Consider the following 21384-nt stretch of genomic DNA (forward strand, 5'->3'; position numbering starts at 1 on the left):
AAGTAACAAATTAATTATTATGGCTAAGGGTTAATCTGTTTCTGTTCAATAAACCAGTCGGTCGTTGAAGCCCGCCTTTCATTGACGTATCAACTACATTTTATTTTGATTTATCCTGGTTCAACCGGGGCGAAGTCGGGGCTACTATTATAATAATAATGACTAGTATAAAAATAAATAATTAAATAGATTATAATAATATGACTTATGATTTAGTTAAATGAAATCGTCCCGTGAGACCAGAAACTTTTCAAACTCACTACAAACAAAACTAATAGTATCCAAACGTATCATTTTCCACAGCCCCAAAAGCTTAATACCAAACAAAATTTTATACATTTTTTAATCAGAGATCCGAATTTCTCAATCAGAGATCAAATCATCTAATACTTTCCATCGAATAATCTACGTGACAGATTTCATTCACAAGTTAGATTGGTTTGTCACTTGTACTGAGATTTCCGCCTATATTACAAGGTACCAATAACTTGTTCATTTTTTTTATCATTAATAATGTGACATTTGCGCCTCTTCTTTTATATTTTTTCTCTTTTGGTCATGTATTCTCATTGGGAGCAAACTCTCAGGGGTGATAGATAATACACAGAAAAATGGCGACGTAAAAGACATTGATAGCATCCATTAATTCAGTACATTATTATACACAACGTAATATTCCACTATCTAGTCTATACACATATTTAATGTTCTCGAAAGCCCAAGTGTTTTTCTCACTCAATTTACATAATTGGCGTGCCTAGGTACCTGGCTTCGTGCGGAACAAAATAGTGGAGTAAATAGCCATTTTTTATTTTCTTACTCGAGAAGCTAGTGTTCCCTGAATTACGTCGAGTCAGACCAAAAAACGCAACATTTCTCAAAGTCATTGTAACGATTTGTCAGTTAAACTAGAATATGAGGTCACTAGTTCTCTAAAAATGTATCAAATACATATGAAAAATAATGCAAATGTTACAATATATCGTCAGCGACACTCCCAGAGACAATAATAATAACCCAGGGGACGTTAAATATTTTGCTACAATGAACACAGGTATAGCCGACTGGTGTCGCATTGAATGTTTTTATATAATTTCATTCGCATTGAAAAGAACATCAATAGCCTCGGCTTCACTTGAACATTGCCAAAGATAATATAATAGATACAGAGATAATAATAGTTTTACCATAAAAGTTGCCGCAACGGAAGAATTCCCATGAGCATAATATTCCCAGATATTAAAAAGGTTTCAAATAGTTGCTTTTATCGCATCTGCCCAATTACTGACATGTCCGTATAAATTCACAAAAAAAAATGTCGCCTTGTATTACGCAGGGGATACGGCTTATAGCTCCAGGTGTAAAATATATCCCCTCGTTATGAAAAAAATATTGTATAGTGTTTTTAGAAACTAAAAACCTTTTTAACGAATTTTAAACGCGATTTATTCATTATATTATTAACCCGATGTTTCGAAAACTTTACAGCGAGCGTGGTCACGGGGCTGAATAAATCGCGTTTAAAATCCGTTAAAAAGTTGTTAATTTCTAAATATATAATATCACAAGAAAATACTATTCAGTTTTGATACTACAGACTTTAACTATGAGAGTTTACAGCATAATCTGTGAGCACACTAATGTCGATAAATGGGCTCACTAATACATAAGATATTATGAAAAAAAGGTCTCCTTCTTAGAGAAGGTATATATATAGAAGGATAAGCAATCTACTCTATGGTCTCCTACTACTAAAATGTTTCTCAATAATTTTTGAGACTCACAAAAGGCTTGTATTCAATTAAGTCTTATTGTGCTCTTGTTTTACATAAGAATACTATTAGTTGTTTTCATTAACTGCGAACCCAGGTAATAATATGGACGATTCTCCTTCCTCTCTTGGGTTTGACATAAAATACGTAGATAAGTGAGCATGTTACGTATAAATTGCATGGTGTTTTATCTATAGTTATTGGTAATAAAAATCCTTGGCTACGTCAATATTACGGCTTCCCCACGCACCATACACATGTCACATTTATAATAAGAACTGTTAAAATACTCCGCACGAATTTCAAAATCGTTCCGGTCACGTATCGCATACGTGTTATAAAAATTATGCCTATGAATATATTATTTTAAAATACTACGTTCATTAGCGTAGTAAATTCAGTTAAACGGGTGATAAACACACAATGAACGCTTATCTTTACACAATCAGTATTAGTTCATTAATATTTCATAAATGTTATTTAAGTACAGTATTTTCTAACCCTGTGAATAGATTGAACGCTAATTTCAAATGTATGTTCTTTAACTTAAATTCAATAAATTGACACATTTTATTTAAAAAGTTTCCAGAATTCTCTAGATAACACAATTATATTGAAAACCATATTCTTCATGCACACATCGTAAATACTACTCTTTAGTTTAATTCTTAAACAAAAACAATCTCTATATATCTAAAGTCAATATAAGTGATACTACGGCTTAATGAAATGAATCATATTAATTTACAGTCACATCACGAAACGTGACCAAATCGATATTAAAAGCTAATAAATGATTACATACGTCCGCCACCTTTCATAACGGGATTCGAGGGGCCTTAGAAATCTCTCGAAGGGCTTCAAAAGAAGGCAATATGTAGCTAATTGCAGTCTCTTCGTGTATGTTAAAAATGTTGCGTCGTCATGTTTTTATCGCTTTCTTTTTACACATAATGTAAGCTTATTAGAAAAAAAATAATCCAATTTTAAATTAATTGGCATGTTACATAAATGCCACCTTTTTGTAAATAGTGATGTATACATAAAAGTGGCATTTTATGAAATAAGAAGATCCAAGATACCCTCAACAAAATATCGAAACTTGTACGATTGATGAAACGGAAAACAGAATTAAAATCTCTATGAAGTTCACCGACAAATTAGAGACCAACGTCCATCAATGAACGCAAATTATCATGCTTAACAACATCTTCCCCTATTCGATTGATCGCAAAGGAAATTATTTAGAGCCCGTCTGACCCTGAAGGTTAATCCACTGTGACAAAATTAATGCTTGATATAAAATACACGTGCCTTTGAAAGCTTGGAGTATAGAGTAATTTATGAATAGGAGGATATCTAGAAACACGTTAAATATTAAAAAGCCAATTGAAAATGCATTCAAGTTCCAAGCAAAACGTATTCAAGTTCTTCATGTGGGCAGAGCACACCATCAGGACTTGTGTAAAGGGATGGCTAACCAAATTTGTAATTTACTCAATTTCTGAAACAATCATAAAAATCAATCAAATCTAAATGAGATCAAAAATGCCACACCACTGTCCAGAAAGAGCAAAACGAAACAACTCTCGAAAATTCATCCAAACGACACTTGTAAAATGTAACCCTCTTTCAGGTTCAATCGGGTAAGGAGAATGAAAATAGCATTTGAATCAGAGTAAAGTAAAATCCATTCAGTCTGACGACACCAGTCATCGTGGAGATATATTTAGACGTACTAAAATTAGACTCGCCCACTTATACGATTCTGGAGTGGTTATTTTCATATTATGGTTAAGTGGTTCGAATACGACTGGGTTGTGTTCTGTGGTTGAAACTTGTGGTCATAACCTTACTAATCCATACTTGCACTACAAACGTTGAATGACTTTCGATCCAATGGAGGCCATACGATAGGTGAGGGGCCATCCATATGACGATATTATGACGATATCACATGAGATTTTTTAAAGATTTCCTTTCTTGCAGTCTGTTATTTACAATATGCTGTGAACCTGTCCCCTATGCCCGATTTAATGAGATATAGCTGGACCTGACATTAAACACCTCACATTAATAATTAAGGTCACTTAATCTGATACCAATTTAACGAACAAATCTTGTGCTTATATATTGTTTATGTAATAAATGTACTCTCTGTTTCTTTCGTGTGTAGTCTGAATCTTGGAAACGATTTTCAGAAATTTTCGGAAATTAAGTAACCAGGGCAGTTTGCATATTAGAGAGCGAAATATCGATCTAGCTTATTCACGTAGATTATACATCTAAATCTAGATTAATCTAGGTAAATGACCTACGGCATCTATGCATTATTCGCCGCAAATTTTATAGACTTCTATTTCCGGTTCATCGACGTTTCACAGAGCAACAACACTATTGTTCCCAAATAATGTTGAATCATGTCATCGATTCTATAGGTACCTACCCGATGTCTCGTTTTTACTCTCGTTTATAGCGTTCATCCTACTTTCTACTTAATATTATAAATGCGAAAGTTTGTAAGGATGTGTGTGTGTTTGTTGCTCTTTCACGCAATAACTGCTGAACCGATTGCAATGAAATTTGGTACGTAGACAGCTGGACAACTGGAATAACACGTAAGCAACTTTTTATCCCGATATTCCTACGGGATATCGACTTCCGTGGGTGAAACCGCGGGGCGCAGCTAGTTTTTACATAAAACGCAAAGGATACCGACTAATCTATCAACGCACAGTCCACTGCACCGATCAAGCTAAAATTTGCAATGCCGATAGCAAGCATATGATATAGGCATCCGTTAAGAAAACGTTTTTATATAAATTCTACCGCCAAAGATGTAAATAGACGATGACAGTTTGGACCTTGAAAACTTATTTTGACCACGCGGGCGAAATGCGACCAAGATCTTTTGGTTCATATGGACGAAGCCGGGGCCAACAGCTATTCTTTTACGACAAAAGAGACAATGAATCTCAAATATTGACTCTCTTATAAATACAATAGTAAATTAAATATAGAATCCATTTTGATCATACAAAATTGATCTGATGATCTGAGACGTATTAAAAATTATTCAAATTTAAAAAATGAGGATAACAATTGTTCACGTAGGTATGAATGTCCAAGGATTTCTTTGAAACAATTAATCGCTCTCTCCTATGACTTACATATAAATTAAAATCAACTTACTGTTTCAAAATCGCATAAATTGTTGACGAAATCGGTTTGCGCTATTTTTATTACATATTACAATCACTTGTAAAGTTTTCTCTGGAAACACTTCGGAATATGAACATGTATAAACTATCCATTAAACTTGCTGATTTTAACAGAAACATGTATGTTTTAGTTCAGAAACATGTATATTATAAATCTATGTTAATATTATAAAGCTGAAGAGTTTGTTTGTTTGTTTGTTTGAACGCACTAATCTCAGGAACTACTGGTCCGATTTGAAATTTTTTTTTCAGTGTTAGATAACCCATTTAGTGAGGAAGGCTGTAGGCTATATATGTACCACAGGCGAAGTCAGGGCGGACCGCTAGTATATTATATAATGATTTAATAGTGATATCAAAAAAATCATTACTAATTAAGTATTGTTTCCTATCCTTTTATTAATAATAGTAAAACACAAAGTTAATCACCGCGAAGGATTTTTCACAATTTTTTTTTTTAATTTTTTTGAAATAAATATCAAAACTAGAAACATGTAAACTATAAAAACAAAAAAAAATTATACATTTTAGTATTTTAATTTAAACAGGTGCTGGATTACGATATTAAGTAAATAAAAAAAAATTAATATAGTTCATAAAAGCAGTATGTGAATACATGTTTTAAAGTTAAGTTGAAAGATAAGTGAACGATAAAAGACAATAATTTTGCAACATATAACATGCAAATGAACAAATTTATTCAATGGAATCTTCCGAACAGGTAAATTTATAAGCATTATTATAATTTATTTATTAATAATGTCACTATTTATTATATTACTAATGAATAAACTATTTGAAATATAGTATATATTATTAGTATAATAATACAGTAAAATACATATATTAAATTCTCAGCAGACTGACTTGTATTTTGCACAGCGAAAATGTATGATAATATGTCGTTTTGAATGAAATTTTATTAGATTGGAATATATATTGTTAATGTTGCATATTAAGCCCATTTCTACACCCGTTCCAGTCTATGCTTTTATTTTCGTCGTCAGTCCCTTTTCATTCCTTTTATCCCTTGTCCTTTCAACTATTCATGAGCTCGGTTGACCAATCTAACGTAAGAAAAAAATTATATACTAAGTAGTAATCTATTGTAATCAAGTGAAAATAATGTAAAGTTGAAACAAATCAATTTCAAATCCATATATATCGGCTTCTTTACTCGAGAGCCCAAAACGTTGCAACTTCAACAAAATTCCAACAAAAAATGAAATCTGAATATATATAATTTAAAAACTATTCAATATCAACTCTAGTTAGACTATAAGCAAAAGCGCATTAACGTTCTCATTATACACTTAAACACGCGGAAAGGCAACCTGAAAAAACCTTTTAAAGTTGCCAAGATCCAACTTAAAAAAGACGAATGATCACTTGTCCAATTTAAGGCCCCTTCACCTGGCCAAGACGCCGCGAGGCTATGGGAAGCGACCGGCACTTATTCAATTGAACACTATTATGATTTATGGATGACCAACATAGGTGCATTCTATTATTTGTTTTCCTCATAGCTTTAAGATATAATATGGTGTTTCGTAACGCTTAATACGGCGAAGCGATTATCAATTATTCATTGTAATAATTATTTTAATATTCCGCCTTCGCTCCTAAGCGAATTATAAATTATGAAATGCAAGCTTAAAATCATCGCATCGTAATGATTATACAATTTTAATGAAACCTTACATTTAAGTAAGAATCAATAATGCTCTCCGCTGAGTTAACGGGATTTATACCTACTAATTGAGAGCCAATATATAGTGTAATATAATATCAAACCTACCTACATCTAATTAAGCAATGCTTAAGCACTAGCGTTATAAGTGCGAAAGTGAGTTACTTTGTATATATTTCTTTCACGTCGAAAGGGCTTTAATTTTAAGAAACAGATAAATCATTTCATTTCCATGATAATTTGCTTTGATCATATGGGAGAAACTACGAGCAAAACCACAGACAGAAAGCTAGTATATTATGAATTTCTATAGATGTATAGAAAGATAATAAATCTATCGATCGTTCTATTATCATGGTCATCATGAGTACCAATTCTTCTGATATCTCTAATTTTGTGCTCTGATCTTAAAATTTCATCATCACTCAATCATTCATCACATTAGTGAGAATGAAGAATGAAATTAAAATAAAACATATTTCTGGTTATCGAGAATGATTTTCTGAATACCGGTCATATGTGAGCCATACATGGTATGCTATATACCGGCCTGGCGGATTTTTCTCATAGCTTTTATATAATATCTAGGGAATTCTAATATCGATGTTCATCAACATTGGATAATACCCTCGTCAATTAGAGACAGATATACAAATTACACATCGCATAAATCCCACGTATGGAGGAATATCAGATTCACTTAATTTGTAGTTAGCTTATCTTCACTATATCAGTTTGGTTCCAGTTTTTTAGTAATACAATTGAAACATTGTCGCAATTTATTCTATTTGGGCTGGTTTCTTATGTGGTTATAAACGTTTAAAGCTATTATACTTATTATATCGTTTATAAATTTTACATACATATATTAAACGTTATCAACATTCTATAATCATTGAAACCTATTATTTATTGGTTTATGCATAATCGATATTTTAAGCGCGAAGTAGGTATTATGTAAATGTATCCACATTCTGCATATTAATATTTCTCATAATGTTTGCTATGCTTTCATCGACGGGTTATGTGCGAGAGACCAGAATTATTATTATTGTGTATATTTGAGTTATTCTAAACAGTATGCATGAGCTGGAATTCTGTCCGTTTGTCATGAAAACGTGAATAGAGTAATTTAATACATATTCAACTAAACTTACTTTCTAAAAATTAAAGGAAATGTTAAACACTTAATTCCGTACCGTGATTAAAATAAAACTTATAATAGGTTTTTATTTTACAGGCCGACGTTTTTTATAGTAAGGTTTAAGTTTTGGCTTAAGGCGCTAACCCGTTAGCAGCCAGAGCGATTTCTTTAGGGAAGCAAATTTTATGTGTTCTAGAATTGATCTATATGTATAAATCATATAACATTTAGACTAACCAACATTTTCTGTTCGTTAGTCTCGCTCATATCTCGAAAAGGGCTGATTTAGATAAGTTTTATGTTTTCATAATACTCCAGGGAAGATTTCAAAGATAGTCCGGAAAAGATTAAAAAAAAAAATTGTGGAAAAATGTTCTATGGCGTTGCGAAGTTTGTCGGATCAGTAAGTTACTAGCTGTGACCCGCGGTTGAAACTGCGTAAGTCCGTATCCCGTAGGAATATCGGTATAAAAAGTGCCTATGTGTTATTTCAGTTGTCCAGCTATCTACGAAGCAAAATAGTATTATTATTCACCAATAGGAGGAAAGGAGTTTTTACCTATGAATGGATTAAGCCTTGCATTAATACCAACAAATAATCATATTACAAAAAACTAAACAGAATAGGCATGGTTTTAAATGTACCTAATTGTTTTATTGTTTTAAATATGAAATCCTTGAATTAAGTATGCAATATGAGTCATAGATATATGAGAATAAATAGCGCATTTGAATGTTAGATTAGTGATAACTGCAACAAAGGCGTTCAGGGCTTTTAATTGTTCAGAAACTTGCGTTATCAACTTATCTGTTCAGGTAAAATGGCTGTCGCATGAAGTCATTGTTATTTGTGCTTTATTTAATTACGTTATATGTGCTCTATATGATATAGCACTCCTCTATGCGAAGTTTAACCGATATTTCCACAAAACGAAGAACGTACTCTATTAGACATCTTTTTTTCTTCGTTTTGTCAATCGATAACTACGTGGGAACTTTGGACGCAGTGGAGTGATTCTTTTTACGTTTGATGGAAAACTGTTGATATTTGGTCCCATTTTATGATCTGGAAATATACCTACCCCCCGAGACGTAGCTAACTTGTATACGTTTTCACTTATCTCGTCATCGCAGCAGAAGGAAAATAACAACTCAATATATTTCAAAAAAATTTATGCTTCTAATTATAGCATAACATGTTTGAGAATTCAATAGTTTTCATAACAATTTTTTTTACTTATCCCGTATTGTGTGTGCAAAGTACCAAACTACCGCTTGAAACGGCAAACGCTTTTATGAATAAAGTTTGTGATTCGCGGTGAAAAGGAGAAAATTTATCAAACAGAGAGAATACCTGTATAAATAACATCAGTAGGTACTATTTATTTATCATATCGACGTCGCCGTATAATTTTCTCACTTTTTATTCATAATTATCCATCTTACACATATTTATTATTTTATGGACGAACCAAATATTAGATGGACTTTAAATACAATTAGATTTTTTATGATGAGAGAGAGAGAGTTTTAAGCGTCAATTATAATTTGCGATTAAAATCCGTAATTTTTTATTGTTTATGTACTCACGTAAAATCAAACCTAAGAATATATTAGGTTTTAAATATATCTACCTACATTTACATTTTCTATTATTTAGCTAAACCTATTCTAAATCGAAAATGATTATTTACAAAATACTGACGATAGTTTAATTAGTATAGAAAACTTATAAACTATGCTTCTATACTCTGCCTTAAGTGTTTATTTTATTGTATCCTATTACATATTGATATTATTAAATATATACAGAGAGAAGAGAAATACGATAGAGCAAAGATTTGTGCATTATAATTACGATGCAATTGACTTGTTAACTTAGACATAGAAATAAAGCAGCTTTTGTTTTGAAATGTTAAATATCAGCACTCTATTGTTTATTTCTATTTGACGAAATTGCATCAAATTTAAAAGAATGTAATGTCTATGGCAACCAAAACATTGTGGACGTGTTTTCTTAAAAAAAATTATTTATTTTAGTGATCCATAGAGAAAATCCAGTTGAATATTTGATTAGCGTAACCATAGATATTATAATACATAACACAGTTTTTTTTTATCTAGGCAATATTTCCATATTCTCTAAAACAATCAGTTCTTAGCATGTATCCAATGTTGGTATCCTGTACCAGCCTAATAACATAATTGTTTCCTTCTATTAACTATATGCTGTAATTTTAGCTTCTCCGTGAAATGTCTACTTTATCTATACAATTAATAACATAAAGCTGTTAGTTAAAGAGTTTGTTTATTTGTTTGAACACTCTAATCCCAGAAGATATTGGGTCGATTTCAAAAATAATTTTTATACATACACAGTTTTTAAGTGCTAAAGGTTTTAAATGAGCAAGAGTTAAGCCAGAGTGAACCACTAGTTTAGTACTTATGTAATGAAGCAAATAATTAAAGAAACAATTTAATTAAGAAAACGGAATGTTCCCTAAAGACTATAAACAAGAATTAAGTAGAGACCTATGAAGAAACATAAAATGAAACAATTATTCCAACCCAATTTACAATTTTGAGTACACATCATTAAAATATGTACTCTGTTTCATATAAAATAAACTTACAATTAGTTATATTATAATTGAAAATTTTAATTTAACCCATATCATACTTCATTGAGCTCCGTTACATTTGACTATATTGTAACAATATAAATTCATCAATACTAATATGATTTATCATAATTATCATATTAGATTTGTATATTGAGTCATAATATATAAAATTTGAGTGTTTAATTCTACAGTAGTTCTATAAGATTCAATATGACTTAACATACATAGGGTGTGATTTTTTAAATTTATACAAGTACGTGTTTTAAAAGAATAAACTAAACCAAACTATAATGTATGAGGCATAGTAAATAATTAATAAAAAAAATCAGCTTACTTGAAATCTAGTAGTTGATGGTTGATCCTTAAATCTTGAGGGTTTCTCAATATCACGAAAACTACTTTTCGTCACCGGGGATTTTCGCATGAGTTCCCCGTGATTCGGCTTATCTAGTAACTTATCGCTCTCGTCTTTAGCTCTGAAATGTAGCCCGGCCTCCACATCGGTATCCGGCTTGGGCAAATCAGTAGGATACTGAATATTCCCATTTGTAGCAGCCATCGATTTCGCCGAACTTATCTTCCTAAATCGGCCAATAATAACGTCCTCTTCGTCATTTGCTTGACCGTTCAGATTTCCCGGCGCTTGCCTATTTGGATCCATCTCCACTCTAACGGGGCTCAATTCGATATCTTTTTGTTGCGATCCCATTCTTAGCTTCGATCACAATTTGATGCACTCAAAATGAAAGCACATTTAATACAGAAAAATCATTTATATTTTATTTTACGATTACTTTAGTAACTTCCGATTTTGCCTTCACGGTTTCCTTTTACACGATCGTCGAAGTTCATGTGTTTTTTATAAATGCACAAAATTCAACATAGTACAATAATTCATCAAATGAAAGTTATACAAATATGCAATACTCATAACTAAAAATAAATAAATTGGATATAGTTCCTTTCCGAAGCATGACAAAATTTAAACAACGCGGAACAAACACGCGCAAATAACACAATGCTATCATCTGCCAATAGCGGCGACTTTAAGCCACAGACTAACCATAAATTGAACAATGAAGTCCGAACGAACTTGTCAAGATGTTAGACAGTGTTGCCAAGTACTTATTTTCAAAGTTTCAAGATTTTTTACATAATATTCTAAAAGTAATTTGAAACCAAATCCTGGTAATACTAGTATAGTATTATGTTATCTGTGCTAATACTATCTCATATTATCGTGCAATTGCGCACTTTCATTTATGCGTTTCATTTATACATAGCAAATTAAACGTGTCCTCAAAATGTTAAAACTTAATTTTGTTTAGTCGCGACGGCCTTATGTCATTTTAATAAATATCTTTAACAAATTAGTAAACCGCCTACAAATTGTCAGACACAAACAAAAAATGAAAAGTAGGCAAAAATGGGACTATAAGTAAAGTGCCAGTTTTTGCCATCAAATTGCCAGTAACATCTAAAAAAGTAACTTCTTTTAATTTTTTTTTTTTTCACTTCAATAAATGCATCAAAGTCAGTTCATCCGTTTAAATGTTACGATGATATACACATACTATGTATTGTAAACCAAAAATTTTACATTTCAAGTAACGAAACCTAACTTACAGCTCGGCCCCAGTATATAAGTGTATAATCTATGCTTCGAGCCCTGTAATACTGGATTTCGATACTCGATGTCAAAGTCAAAATTGTATCGTCTTCCGGCCGGGCCGGGCACTTCCAAAAACGAAAATAAACCATAAAACTAATAACATAATAGGTGTCATACGTAATATCTGTTGTTGGTTAATGCCCAGTATATAAGTGTATAATCTATGGTTAATGCTCAGGTGTAACAAAATACTATATTTTTATATCTATTTCGCACAAATAGGTCTAGGTGATTTTGTGTACGTTTGCAAAAATATGTTTATTGTTTATATAATTAATTTATTTGTTTTGTGACAACTTCTTTAATCAGAGTTCCTACAGTTAATCTGTACGAGCAATGGGATTCGATGAAGGCAGCATAATTTTAAATAGTGACAATGGAGCGTATTATCCCGGTCAGACGATCCACGCAAGACTGGTTTTTAAACAGGATAAAGTTAAGAATTTTCGCGGTAAGTTGTAAAGTGTTATTTAATAAAAGTCTTTAAAGGTACGTTTGCTGTGCCATAAAAGATATACATAAACAACTTTCTATACGAAACAAGCTTAGAACAAGAGTCAATTATTAATTAGAATTATATATTATTGTGGAAGTCGAGCACGCTTCGGCACGAATTGGGTCAGCTCGCACCGGGGAAGTACCACACCCCCACAGAAAACCGGCGTGAAATAATAACTTGCTATTGTGTTTCGTACGGTGAGTGGGGGAGCCGGAGGCCCATATCCTTTTCCTTACCCTTCCCAGTCCTTTCTTTTATTCCTCTTATCAATCCTTTCCTAATCCCTTCCCAATTAAAGTCGGCAATACATTTGTAGAGGTGAAAGGTCTGCAATTGACCTTAAGCCTCTTCAAATGTTCATGGGCGGTGGTAGCGCTTACCATCAGGTGACCCACCAGCTCCATTGCCGACTATGACATAAAAAAAAAAAAATCAATGTGCTTATGGTGTGAATTTAGAAGGCATCCAAATAATGGCATGTTATAAAGAACTAAACTAAATTAGTCTTATTCAATAAAATAATAAATTGCTCTATGTAGCATTTTCATATTGGATTTTACTAAGTGTTATACTCACTTAAATTTATTATAAAATTGATAATACAAATTGATATCATGTTATGATACTCTTGCAAGTCCAGCCTGATATATTTATTTTTTATTTTAGCGTCCTTTTATAATAAGAGTTCTAAAATAATGATTTAGTTCAAATATAGAAAAAAAAAAACACAAACTGCATTTATAATTATTTCCTTAAGTGCTAAATCAATTATTATTTAACCAAAGATTTAATTGTATTAATATCTAATATAGTTACCATTTATCTTATTATAACTTACAATTATCAATTCCACAATGTTATCCCTTGCAGATAATAAAATACCAGACAATTTACACATTTTTATTATGTGTTCTATATATATACTAGCAGTCCACCCTGCCTTTGCACTTAGTACTTGTATACCTTATTTCTTTAAGTGAAGATGTAGCTTTTTAATGATGAAAGAATATTTTAAATTGTTTCAATTGATTTTGTGTGAAAACATTGCAATCAATGTGTGTCAAATACACAAATTAATCTTCTTTAGATTATTTGTTTAGAAAAAAAGGGGAAATGAATTTATTCCAACTACACACATATGTTACACCCATGTTACAACAACAATTGATGTAATACAATTTTTTGTAATGATTGACTAGAATTTGCAATACAACCCTTTGTACTATATGGTATGACTAATTTTTAACTAAATAGTTTTATCATAAGACATAGATTGTCAAAGAAACATTTCAAAGGACATATTTAATTAAATTCAGAGGACATATTTATTTTATTATATTTTTACTTTTGAAAAAATACCTTCAGACAGCTAAAAATCAAAATCAATGAAATGTCTAATCAAAATCAATAATTTTACTGTTTGTTAAAATTTTCGTCGTTCTTACACATCGCAATATATACCATATGACGTGATTTTTCTGGATGTAGTTTGAAGGCTAGATAGTGATATAGGCATGTCGGGTAAAAAAATATAATGAATAAATCGCGTTAAAAAATCAGTTAAAAAGGCTTTAATCTCTAAATGTGTAACACAAGAAAAACCAGTGAGATATCTCATAACATAAGCAAAGCTGCGGGGTGGATAATGGCTAGCTTTATAATTTAAATATTTATCATACGAAAAGCTTGCATATATACAATAAAAGATACAGTCCAGACATAAGCCTTTATGACTTTAACCTTGAGTGATCATTAATTTTGACATTTGTTGTGTTAATTGTTACAACCAATATTTTTTAAAGTTTTATGAAGTTTTATTGAAATGGAGAACTTTTTGTTCTTTTTTTTTATATTGCAACTACAATTACATACAACAGTTGAATCGAAAACCTTTAGTATTTTACTTCCACATGAAAGAAATAAAGACCTCCTTATCAATGGATTGATTACATCATGTAACTTTACATCATTTTATCAGTAATTGTCCCATTTTCAGGTATCTATGCAAAAATAAAAGGATATTGCGAAGTTCGTTGGACCTCTAGACACACTCGTAAAAACGCAAACGGCAGAGAGGAGACATACGAGCGCGTTCATGAATCCCACGAGGAGTATATAAATCGGAAGCTGTATCTAGTGGGTGGGGAAAGCGGTGAGTACCTACTGCTGTTATAAAAAAAAACACATTCATTGACATAAATTTCTCAAGTACAATTCTTAAATTATCCACTGACTATCGAACTAGTTGAGAACTGTGTTTCGGTTGTCGGTGTCTTTTCCTTTAAAACAATGTTACAGTGAATTTATTAATATGTATAACTACTTATATCAAATAACAATATATATGTTTTTGTAAGAATATTTTCCAGCAAATAACATTTTCACCTTTTATTACCTTTTAGGTAGCCCCATAGTTAGGCTATGAACGTTAAACTGTAAATATTGATAATAATGGAATAAATAATTTTTGAAAAGTTCCTAACCACATTGATAAGGTCTTTTCTTTGATAGATTGATATTTTCCTGGATATTTCCAAAACGTTCGAAACGCTGTCAATCCCCATTTCATTATACAAGGTAAATTGTATTGGCTTCTGAATTCGAAGCAAAATACGGCTAAACATACATACCAGATATTGAGAATACCCAAGGTCAACTTCTATTATACGCGCTACATAATCTCGTCTTTAGTTACCGACAACATGTGCAACGTATAGTGATAAATCATTTATGATAATTATTTATTTGTAACACATGTGAAAAAGTGCGTCTAATAAATTCAATGGGATTATGAAACATTCGTATTTATTGGACTATAATGATCGTCAGTTTCTAAGGAATTTCTTGGCTGTGAAATGTTTTTCGTTCTTTCAAGATAAACAATTTTTTTAGTTTTTTTTATATATAGTAGAATTTAGTATACAAAATCACGAAAAATATTACGGTCACAGTTTTAAATACTTTGATAAAACGACTAAATGTCATGAAATATGTAGATACCATCTTACATTACTAAAGATAATTCACAAAGAACTCTTCAGATTCCCAATAGTTCAGTTTTCAAATAATAAACATCGTTAAAATTGGTTAAATTATAATAAACACCAAGAAGACACTAGAATCGAGGTATAGAACCTCCTCTTATGAAGTCAATAAAAAAAATATGTGGTTAAGCGCTGTATAATCACGGAACAAGTTTCAAACAAAAGATTTCAAAGATCGACAGAAACGTATTTTTAATTTATAGGAATGTTCTTAGGTTCTTAGAGCTTTTTTTAGCCACGATTTATATTGACCTTGCCACTTAAAATATTTTTACTTGCAATCGTTGATGTCATACAAGCTTGTGCTATTTACGAGGTGGAAACTGCATCAAAATAATCTATTTGTAAGATAAATGTATATGAGGTCTTTATATATTTAAACCAAATTCTCTAGGAATAACCTTATAATATATGCTTGATGAGCGCCGTCTTTTTATCCCCTATAAGCCCCATACCCCACAAAGGGTCATGGGACTTAGTATAAAAGATATATTCGGAAATTCTAGGTGAACATGAGCTACCACCAGGGGACCATGACTTTCCTTTCGACTTCACTCTACCAGCAAACTGCCCTTCGTCCTTCGAGGGCAGCGCGGGCCACGTACGCTATGAAATAAAAGTGGTTGTAGACAGAGCATTCAAATTTGATCAAGAGAAAAAGGTCGCTGTTAGAGTGATTGCGCCAGTGGACTTGAACGCTAACCCTTATTGTAAGGTGAGAGAGTTGGTTTTTGTTTGCCCCTTTGTTTACGCCTTAAATTTGGGTTAATCTGTATACGCGTGTTGTATAATGGACATAGGTCGAGTTCAAATAATTATATAGGTTACTTAGTTTGAGTGCATGACTCAGGATTAAACTGTTATTTAACTTTACTATTGGGGTTTTTTTTTATCGTAGTAGAACCAATTGGTTCCAGGAAACAATTATTATAATACAAAGTCCATGTATGGTAGCTTGAATAACGATTACATGACCCTATTATCAAGACTTCGCTGTACACCTTTCATTTCATTGCATTTCATTTACCTGTCTGAAAGTTACATTACGATCCGATACCCCAGGAGCCCATGGAGTTCAACTTCGAAGACACCTACTACTGCTGCTGCATGGGCTCAGGCTCTATGGAGACGCTGGTGAAGCTGCCGCTCTCCGGCTACTGTCCCGGCCAGGTCATACCCGCGGAGGTGGCCTGTTCCAACAAGGGGGATGTAGAGATTGACACCATCAAACTGATCCTTAAGAAGGTCTGTATCGGTTCATTAAGCGATGTTCTGAAGAAACGTTATTGAGCCCCCCTTTTTACGAAGTTATTATTTTTTAAATAAACATAACATTTATATACAAACTAGCTGCACCCGGCAAACGCTGTTCTGCCTTACTCTTATCATTTAGGGGTATGAAAAATAGATGTTGTTTCGGAGGAGTATGGCAACGAAAACTGTGACACGAGAATTTTATATATATAGATAGTAAATTAAAAATACTGTCTCGGCTAAGTTTATTAAATACGCCTGTCTGTGTGGACGAAGCCTTAAGATGTTAGCATCCTTATAGAAATATAAAATAGCCGTATAAAATTTTTGCTTTGTAACGTTTGTTTCAGCCGAAGGAATTTGAAATACACTTGTTGAACAGCTTACAGTTACAGTTATCTTTAACATAGCCAATATCTTCACTACATAGTATAAAACAAAGTCGCTTTCTCTATCCCTATGTATGCTTAAATCTTTTAAACTATGCAACAGGTTTAGATGAGGTTTTCTTTAATAGCTAGTGTGATTCAAGAGCAAAGTTTACATGCATAATTACATCTATAAAACTACTCCGATTTAAAAGTCGCGGACAAAAGCTATTTTAATCGGTTCAAGTTTGATTTAACCGCATAATTAACATTAATATATCAGGAAATAAGCTACATAGCGACCACGAACCCAGACACGAAGCACACAAAGAGCGTGGTAGCGGAAATAAAAAAGGGCCCAGTTCCCGCCAACACCACTCGCAATTGGAACGTGGAAATGGTTGTGCCGGATGTCGATATATACAATATGGACACGTGCAGATTCATCGATATCGATTATGTGTTTAAGGTGAGTTCAACCAACCATCATCATCATCATCATCATCAGCCCATATATGTTCCCACTGCTGGGACACAGGCCTCCTATGAAAGTTTAACCAATTGTTGGAGGAAAAAATTAGCCATATTGTCTCTTAGAACTGGTGTGTCTACTGTTAGCCTGTCTTATTTTATATTATTTAAGGAAATCTTAGATTTTTTAATGTCAGATGTAGATATTTACTCGTAAGTTAATATTGAAGTATCAACTAATTATACCTTAATAGCTGCGCCCCGCGGTTTCACCCGCATAAGTCCGTATTGCGTAGGAATATCGGGATAAATAGTTGCCTATATGTTATTCCAGATGTCCAGCTGTCTACGTACCATATTTCATTGTAATCGGTTCAGTAGTTTTTGCGTGAAAAAGTAACAAACACACACTCACATCCTTACAAACTTTCGCATTTATAATATTAGTTTTGTAGGAGTAGGATAGTAAGATTATTGTTTTGATCGAAAAACTGTTATTATTGTTTTTTTCCTGGATTATTTAAATGTTTTTTTAAGATAATTGTAATTCTCATTTTGTCACTAGGCACTCCGTTTGATAAATAATTTTTTTGTTTATTATGTTTTACATCTGCAAAACTGCACTACTTTAGACTAATTATTAAACACTTGTCTTGAAATAAATTCTTCATTGCAGTATTTCACTACTCTAGACGAGTTTTAATTTATTACCATTTACAGGTGGTAGTGAGTCCAAGTGGTTGCCATAACGACACAGAAGGCTTTAAGCGCCTCATTATCGGAAACGTAGCTCTAGTCGGATATCAGGATAATGTTCCCAACCCTCTACAAGATCAAATGCCCCAAGTGAATACCCCACTCATCAATCAATCATTAAATGCTTCCCCTTATCCTAATAGAAATCCACCTTATACTGGAAGTATGCAAAATCTAGCAAACCCACCATATCCTACTACTAATTCACCCTATCCCCAGAATTCTCCCTATCCTGTGGCAAGTCCCTATCCTACAGGTCCTAATCCTCCATATCCGGCACCTTCTCCTATACCAGGAAATAACTCACCTTACCCAGCACCGTCCCCTATCCCGGGAAATAACCCACCCTACCCAGTGACATCCCCTATCCTGGGAAATAACCCACCTTACCCAGTAACATCCCCCATCCCGGGAAATAATTCACCCTATCCAGCACCATCCCCTATCCCGGGAAATATTCCGCCTTATCCCACCTCTTCACCGTATCCTAATACAAATTCAAATAATGTGCCATGTACACCACAAACTAGACCTCCGTATCCTAATTCACAAAGCAGTACCCCCTATCCTCAAAATCCTCCCTATCCTCAAACCAGTCCATATCCCAGCCAGGGACCTGGACTTAAGACTGGAACATTTGGCTTTGCTGTACCTGGAATGCCTGTTAGAGCCTCGGACAATGTCCCTAATCCCACCTCGGTAAGTTAAAGTTAAAAAATTGCTTCAAATATTACGGTCAATTTCCTTTCTTTTTTTCTAAAAAAAATCTCTCATATAACTCCGTTTAAAATAATAAAGGAGCTCAATATAAATCAAAGTTTTGTAGGTGAGTTTTTGAACTAGAAATAATATAATGTTATATGATATATTATACATTTGTTTTCCGAATCTTAATCTATATTTGTGTTTTTTAGCCAATGTCAAACATGAATCCATATGCAACAGCCAGCGCACCGCCCGATACACCGGATAAATAATAACTTCTAATGTTACCTGCTATATTTTTTCTAACAAGAAAATGTATAAATGTTTTATTTTTTTAATTTTCGTCTATAACTACTTACAATTATATATTTCTTTTTTATAATTTTATAGTACATAATAATGAATACATACATAGTAATTAACTCAAATATATACCTAATGTATTTAGCCGCAGCTGAAAAAGCCACTGTGCTATATAAGGGTAAGTACAAACATTTTAAATTCGAAATTGTGATATCTACATGGCTTAATTTTTTTAGATTTTTGTATTATGAATAATAAAAATTGCTTATGATAGAATTATACTCATTATGAATGGACATACTATTTTGATAATTATAATATTTTGTTAAAATATTTTTTTAAGATTCACTGCACTCACTACTGCCTCCACTTAATTTTAGCCAATTATTTTTTTAGATTTAAAATGCTTGTTCGTCCAATAATTATCGTTTATAAATAGTTTATTCCAGTTTTTTAAAGTATGTGCTTAATATTGTTCTATATAATCGGTTATATTTGATAATTTAATTGTTATACAAATTGATTCTTATGTGTTGGTTTTTATATAAAATTTAAAATGGTGCTAAAGTTTCGAAATTGTACTACAAATCGCATCACTATAAAGTTACTGTTAATATATTTTTATTGAGATTACAGACACATAGTGTCAAATAAAGTTATTTAAATATGTTTATCTTTAATATAGAGTTGACCTCCAATAATATTTCTAAAAGCTATTTTAAGTATTATTATAATTGAAACAATGGAGATACAATTATTTAACCTAACTAAGAATTAAAAATATTAATTTGTTATAAAAAGAAAGTTTTTTTTTTTCAATTTCGATTTTTTTTTTAATACTTATGTTTTTATTAGAATATTTCTTAAGGTTTTCTTACTTGATATGTTTTCGTTTAAGCAATTTGATATGTGCGCAAATATGATATAAATATTTTTTAGTTTGAATAAAAAACTATATACGTATTAAGTTCTTTGTTTGGAGGTTATGAGATTACTTATATTATGTACAATTAGAATCTCAAATAAATTTAACGACTCAAAAGATTATTTGCAAATACTTTTTGGCGTCCATTTTACTACATTTTTCGTTTGTCGGGATTAAATAAAAATAACTTGTGATAAATGTGTGCCTGTATAAATGAAGAATTTTTTTTCAGTGCCTCTGATAAATTGAACTAGTCGCTATATTTGGTACATGATTTTTTATTCGTATCAAATTTTAATTTCACATAGCTAATTTTAAGTGTCATCTGAATTTGTATGAAGTTTTTAAAATATAGAGTAAGTTTCGAATATATTATCTAGTATTTAAGATTAAGTTTATATGAATTTTTTAAATACATTATTAAGTTCTCACAGGGTGCTGGGAGGTTACTGTAACGTTTTAAAACAGGAGTAATTCTAGTGCGGGAAAAGGACGCCTCGCCTAGCGCCATGACTTTCCCAAACTAGAATTTGTCCTGCAAATTGAAATGTATATTGGTACAGTGAAATAGTCCCCGTAAATGATGTACCATTAAAAAATGTGTCCCCTCAATTTATAGATGTCTGTTTTTATGTTGTACGTTTATACCATTGTTAATTTTGATATGAATATTTACTCGAATAGGTTAAGGAGCACAAATGCTTTTTAAATAAGAAATGTGAAGTAAATAGTTTCGATGTATTTTGAACATATTTTGTACTAATTGTTAATGTTAAACGTTCTATTTGAATTATATAACGATATAGGTATATGGAAATGTGATTTAGCGTGAAATTTTAATTTTCTTGATACATTGGTTAACATGCAGAAGGTTCTGGGTTCGATGCTCAGTGCCTATTACAAATCTAAATCAAAAACAGAATGTTGTTCCGAAAG

At 32.0% G+C, this 21384-nt stretch overlaps 2 protein-coding genes across 4 annotated transcripts in view; one reads left to right on the forward strand and one right to left on the reverse strand.

Annotated features, from left to right (window-relative positions):
- Window positions 1-11495, reverse strand: part of LOC119839682 (bumetanide-sensitive sodium-(potassium)-chloride cotransporter) — a 39469-nt gene extending 27974 nt beyond the window's left edge. For both annotated transcript variants that reach the window (XM_038366098.1, XM_038366097.1), the window contains exon 1: window positions 10786-11495. In XM_038366098.1, coding sequence (XP_038222026.1) covers window positions 10786-11160 — 375 coding nt within the window. In that variant the 5' untranslated portion in view covers window positions 11161-11495. The remainder of the gene's footprint in view (window positions 1-10785) is intronic.
- A 669-nt stretch (window positions 11496-12164) lies between these two features.
- LOC119839727 (arrestin domain-containing protein 17-like) lies at window positions 12165-20176 on the forward strand. Of its 2 annotated transcripts, XM_038366160.1 has the most exons (9): window positions 12165-12256; window positions 12290-12361; window positions 12444-12574; window positions 14619-14774; window positions 16173-16381; window positions 16729-16911; window positions 17572-17757; window positions 18480-19214; window positions 19430-20176. In XM_038366160.1, exons 3-9 carry the CDS (start codon window positions 12460-12462, stop codon window positions 19490-19492), a joined length of 1647 nt encoding a protein of 548 aa, XP_038222088.1. In that variant the 5' UTR covers window positions 12165-12256; window positions 12290-12361; window positions 12444-12459; the 3' UTR covers window positions 19493-20176. The 2 variants fall into 2 exon arrangements, with proteins under 2 accessions (XP_038222088.1, XP_038222089.1); XM_038366161.1 differs by lacking the exon at window positions 12165-12256 and having other exon boundaries at window positions 12294-12574.
- Window positions 20177-21384: the final 1208 nt, after the last annotated feature.

Source organism: Zerene cesonia, chromosome 4 (assembly GCF_012273895.1).
Source record: "Zerene cesonia ecotype Mississippi chromosome 4, Zerene_cesonia_1.1, whole genome shotgun sequence".
NCBI lineage: Eukaryota > Metazoa > Arthropoda > Insecta > Lepidoptera > Pieridae > Zerene > Zerene cesonia.